Raw genomic sequence first — 5,968 nt, forward strand, 5'->3', positions numbered from 1 at the left:
ACTCTTTCTCCAAAAAAGCTTTGTCCAGGGGAAAGCGGCACATAGCAAAAACCAACCGAATGCACCTTCTGCCTCAGATTCCAAGGACAGGTCTTCTGAAGGAGGATTTAAGGTCTCCATCCCTACAAAGGTCTATAAAGAACAAGTGGCAAGGCTGATCTCAGAGATGACCCAAGCTAAATCTTAGCTCTCTTCTGTTACACTAGAATATGAACTTAAGGCAAAAATAGCATTTTTACGTTATTCCAAGACATAGATCATTTATACCGAGAGGACATGACATATTCCTGAGCCTGTGTTAGCACTACTAAGATGCACCTAATTTCTACCTCTTAATGTGGAACTTCTGACCTCCTCAACCCATCTCCTTTGCAGAGAAAGATGCGATTAGGAGCAGTGCAGGCTGGCAACATCGGTTTGATGTTGTAAGATGGAGACTGATCCACCGAGTGCACCAAACCCAGCAACTTTACATTGCAGGGGCAAACGGTGGTTAAGCACCCGAAACTTCCTCCTAACCAGATCTACAGTGACTTGCGTCGCTCTGCCAGAGGCTCCCTCCTTTATGCATTCCACATTCTTCCTTTGTGCATTTGTGATTCCTGCACTTGTCCACCGGGCCTGACAAAAGTGGGGATTAATCTACAATGGAGCTTTAACTCCAGATAAAAAGAAAGATGGAATTTTTAACAGCTCTAAAAAGTGTGATATCAAATTACCAGTATGCTCATACCAGACATGTCTGAACATTTTTGGGAGTCCACCATCAAAGCATCGAATACTTCAAAGTCAGTTTTCTTCACCTGTATGATGTTGTTGACGGTACCTAGCTGGCTGGTTACTACTGGCTGAGAAGAAACAAGATACAAAAGTCAGAATAAAAAAGCTTGCAGGACTATTAGATTCTCAAAACTATACAATCAGCATTACCAAGAATGATATATATTGCTTTTAAAATATGCCTGTACCAGATATGAAAAGAGCTCATCATTGCTCAGTTAGTGTTGGGTTAAGGGCAAGCGTAGGATTTAGGACTCAGGAGTACATGTGTCAGCTGAACCCGCTAGGTCTACAGCACTTGATAAATTCTTGGGCTATAGATAAGGCTAGGATCAGGTTTAGGCTAAAGTTAAAAGTGAGGACACAAGGAGCTAAGCTTTACTTTTAGCTTCTGCAGGTCTTTCAGAGCCAGGCTAAGATCTGCATGGCCTGATGTAGGACAGAGTGTGGTTGGTATTGCTGTTTTACTACTAAAACTAAGACTAGCATCTAGGGCAGAGGGTTCCAAGAGCTAAATTTACTGCAATGTAAATTCTGCGAGGTTCTGTGAGGTTGCCAAGACAGAAAAAAGACTGAAACCAGCAACTGTGAATGACGAGTTCTGAAGCAGCTAAGGACTGCTGGGCAGACTAGGGTTAAAGCTCATTCTATAGCAGAAGAGAAGGGGAAGGCCTGGTAGATTTTGGCACAGTTACTGATCTATGAAAATATCTAAAGCGGCAACAGCAACATTTTGGCACAGATAGCAAGTAAGCACAGAGAGATTTGGGCTGCCAGCAATGCTACAGTGCTTTAAAAGACAGTTTGGGAATAGACAAGAAAAGCTTACCATCGCTTATAAACCAATACCCAAGAAATCTTGTCACCCATTTGTTACAACATCTCCTGTCCTTTGAGGCTGTCAGTCTGATGCCACCATCTAGACCAGCTGGGATCAGAAATCTCTCTCTCACCAGCTTGAAAAGTTAGTTTCCTTCTCTCTGAAAAGGCCAGCTATCGGTAGAGAAACCACCCAGTTTCTCATCTTCAGATGCCTCAATGAATACATACAGCAAGTCAAAGAAAACGTTACCTCTGAAGGATCGTGTGTCCACTGCCCATCCACAAAGAACTTGTATTGGTGCTCGCCTTCTGGCAGGTCCAGGATTGCCACAAAGTTATTGTGACTGGAATTTAAGACAAACAATCAGCCCTCAATATTCTGAAAACTATGTCAACCTATAAGCCATGACAAACACTGTAACACAGAATACAGGCCTCATTTAAGTGCCACATTTAAGAGAATCTCATGCAATCTAAAGATAAAGAATCAAACGAAAGTTAATGTTAACGATCATTTCCTCTGTGACAGTAAGCCCCAACACGTCTCGTACCACATTCCTGGCATCAAGGAATTGGCACTGAGCTTTTGCAAAGTCATCCTCACATCTTCATGTTACTTGTTAGTACGCGAGACCTCATTTTATCTGCAAGACTCCTGTTGATGGAACAAGATCAGCTTACTGATATTTCCTTGCCTTTCAGAATTTGCCATCTTGAATTGCATTTCACAAACACCTATGAAATAAATGAACAATGACTAGAAGATGAAGGCAGCAACTCAATACTTCTGAGTTACTTTGAGTCCGAATAGCTGCTGCTGCTTGGTAATTTTGATAGTCCTGTGCTGTGAACTTCCTGATTCTTCAGAAGTCTTTACCAGCATCTCAAAGAAAGAAGCTGAGAAACAGTTGATGCGATGTGAACAATTCAAACAGCCCACACGATACCAGTATCTTTCTTTACTTCTTCTCAGGTAAGGAGTGCAAGCATACCACCACAGAGCTGGACTTGAAATTTCAGTTTGGAGTAATGAACTCTTTCACTTGAGTGTATTTGAGGTCCAAATATCTCCTCTCCCAGGCTACCTAATCTTGTGAGAGACAAACCTATCTTTTCTTTTTTTTTTTTTTTTTTGGTATGGAGACATTTTTGTCCTTCTTCCAGAGTCATTTCACTATTTCCCATCTCCCAGGCTTTCCGCTTAGAGCATAACAGTAATACTGATGTTCTACTGACATTTTTTCCAGCTCCTGTGTCTTGATAATTTATTTCACATTGTCCATGCACAGAACAATCCTCCCATACCATTTCCTCAGGCCACTATACTCCTCTCTCAAGTTGCCTGAAAAACTAAGACATGTCTGCAACAATGACAATGCAGGTAACCACTCACTGAGATGAGAAACACCAGAAATTGGCAGGAGACCAATCTTTCATGGATATGTCATCATAGACAGACAACAGGGCTCAGATCAACAGTTAAATTCAGAATCTCCACCATCTATTAAGTTTTAAGTTTTTGAAAAAACATTGGTTTAAATGAAGTACTTACTCAGGCACAGAATTAAGCAGAGCTTCAGAGCTCTCTGTCAGGAAAAAGCACTTGGTACCTTAACACAGATTTATTCTCTCATTTGTGTAGTTTACCAGCAGGTAACCCAGGCTTAGAGTTTCCTAAGCAGAATTTAGACCCTTTGAGGTGGGCAAAAGCCAATGACATGGCAAGAAAGTATATCTGCCATCAGAGACACTATGCTAAAAACCAACTTAATCTTACACACGCCAGCTTTCTCCCAGGCAGCAGACTGCACAAGGATTGTTTTGGGTCATTCGTGCATGGTGCTTAGTGAACAAATCACTCCTTCAAAACTGACACACAGCTCAACTTTCATCCTGTGCCATTCACGAATCAAAAAGTCAGATTCTCATCAAGCGCTTTACGAGAGAAGCAGGGAAGTGGTAAATCCAAGCACAGTACCAATCTATCAACTGACCACCTTCCTCACTGCACTAGGCCTTCCCAGTCCATAGGGAACATCGCCACCGATACAGCAGCAGCAGTTTATTACCTCCTTGTCAGAGGAATTTTGCTCCAGTTGTTGAAGGACCCAGATAAATAAACTTCTTTCCCTCCTCCGGTCCAGCGAAAGACTGTTGGTCGAGCTTGAGTGGGAGTTTTATCATTCACTTCCAGATCTTGTTGCCAAGCCAGGAATTCTTCTTTCTCCAATGGAGCCTACAATCACAATGTCTTAATCAATGGGAATTCTTTCCCGGCAAACGTAGACAACTTGTATTTTACCAAAGGTGTTTTTGCACTCAGGCACGACTCTCTAAGGTACAAGTCTACAAGTAGCTTTTGTGAGATGAAGGTTAGAAACTGGGCATTTCTAGATGCTGTCCACAAATTCATTTGCACTAATTCTGCAAAGATGTTAAAGCCTTCCAAATCTGCAGAAAGAGTGGTAGGCAAAATAATCCCCCTCCATCCAGCCTAAATTAGGTTAAAAAGAAACAAGTAGAGCTCAGAAGAGTTTTCAAAATACACAGATATAAGAAGAGGGAGAAAAGTAATTAAGAAGAAATAGGTTATATAAATACAAACACTGTAGTTGGCAGAAAGATTGTGAGGTGTCTGTAGGAAACAGATCTGTCCAACAGTCAAAATCTAAGTGTAATTGTCTGTTAGATATTCTTATGAAACACGATACACGGCAAGATGTTTCTAACAATCCATCTAATACTACGCAAAAATCCAGTTAACAGATCTTTTAATACGGAAAATAACAGACAGATAAAACACCACCAGTGACTACAGGAGCATTACGGATCTGAAGGAAGCTGGGGCACTGTACCTAAAGCTGGGGACAACCTTTGAGATAGTTATGTTTTAGTTTTTCTACAATTATTTCTTACTAGAAACCATTATATTACGCTCATTGTCTCTGCTTGAACATTGGTGCAGTATCTCTCCTTAGCGTGGGAAGCAAGGGTCAGTTTTGTGTGTAAACTCAATGACAGGATTACTGAAGGGCGCTAACAACACCGCAACTGGATGGCATTCCCAAGACAGTAATGTCAGAGGGCAAGAACAAACCAGCAATACCTTCATTTCCTCTGAATGGAACAAGTCTGCATCTTCAGGACTGTCCATTAAAATTTTTGGTCTATCACCCTCTTTCGTACTGATGGCTCCCCCTGAGTTGTCACCTCGGGATGCCTTGTGCCCATGGCGCTCCAGTCCAGCTCGCTCGCTGCTTGTGTTCCCCATTTTTAAGGACCTAGAAGAGCAGGAAAAGACAGATTAGCGCGTGTACTTTTGAAGCCAGGACACCAGTAAGCTGGAAAGCAGGATCATCAGTAGACTTAGGCTCTGTTTCTGAGTTGAAGAGTCTAAGAAATTTGATTAACCCAAAACACTAGCATTTTAAAATTGTATCACGCTCAGAATAAAGACACTAAATGACAATTTTAGCTACCCTTAAAAATGCGCTACAGTTTGATATCCTAGCATCTCTGCAGGATTCAGCCACTCTAGAAGTTGACCAAGCAGGTGTCTGTCACTGCAGCACACGGGCATTCTATCCTCCCAAGCCAAGCACCTGTTCTTCCATCTTCTACACACCCATGTGTACAACGTTCTACTGTCTCAGTCGAAGCATCGGTAGAACTTTCTGTCAGAATGCTTCAAAGCCAGCCTATTAGAAATGCAACTTCACTAAAACGTAAAGTTATCTCAGGTAGCAACCTGCTGAGGATCCGAGTAGAGCCTGGCTGTGGCTCTAAAGCACAAACAGCACAGTCCCGCTGATGCTCCACTGGAGGCTTCCTCTGGTCCTCGCTTTTCTCCAGGAGAGGCAGGGGCCTGCTGTGCAAGAAACGCAACGCTTCCTCCTGCTCCCCAGCCCTGGAGGCCACATCCACAGGCAGAAGGGATGAGACCAGACACGCATGCCGCGTCTTATCAGAGAGACTACTTACAGGCGAAAGGCAGCCACTTAGAGGCGGCCAGGGAGGCCGTGTGGAACCGCACACACAGGCCCTTGCAGAGCGCCCTGCAGGGTACCGGCACACGCATGGGGTATTGCCCCGTGTCCTCTAAGTCCAAGTTACAGACGTTGCCCAACTTTCAACTGTAGAGATCTTGGCTCAGTCACAACCTGAAACCAGTCTCAGCATTCATCACTTAAGGAAATAAACAGCTAAAGGAATAAATAATTTAACTGGCATGATAAAAAAATAGGGATATGTGCAAACGTTAACTGGCTACAGTGAAAGTGCAACAGCTTTGAGCGTTTCTGCATCTTCTTAAACAGCGACTCGCCGGTTCTGCGAGACAGACTGCCGAAAAGGCCCAGCGAAGCCG

General features: G+C 43.0%; 1 protein-coding gene across 1 annotated transcript in view; it reads right to left on the reverse strand.

Annotated features, from left to right (window-relative positions):
* The window catches only part of PRKAB1 (protein kinase AMP-activated non-catalytic subunit beta 1), an 8,884-nt gene extending 2,926 nt beyond the window's left edge, over window positions 1-5,958 (reverse strand). Inside the window, exons 1-4 of the mRNA XM_009642840.2 lie at window positions 4,709-5,958; window positions 3,672-3,838; window positions 1,853-1,946; window positions 734-848 (exon numbers count right to left, since the gene is read on the reverse strand). Of these exons, the coding sequence (XP_009641135.1) occupies window positions 734-848; window positions 1,853-1,946; window positions 3,672-3,838; window positions 4,709-4,873 (541 nt within the window). The 5' untranslated portion in view covers window positions 4,874-5,958. The remainder of the gene's footprint in view (window positions 1-733; window positions 849-1,852; window positions 1,947-3,671; window positions 3,839-4,708) is intronic.
* Between the last annotated feature and the right edge of the window lie 10 nt (window positions 5,959-5,968).

Source organism: Egretta garzetta, unplaced genomic scaffold, assembly GCF_000687185.1.
Source record: "Egretta garzetta isolate BGI_Z169 unplaced genomic scaffold, ASM68718v1 scaffold7, whole genome shotgun sequence".
NCBI lineage: Eukaryota > Metazoa > Chordata > Aves > Pelecaniformes > Ardeidae > Egretta > Egretta garzetta.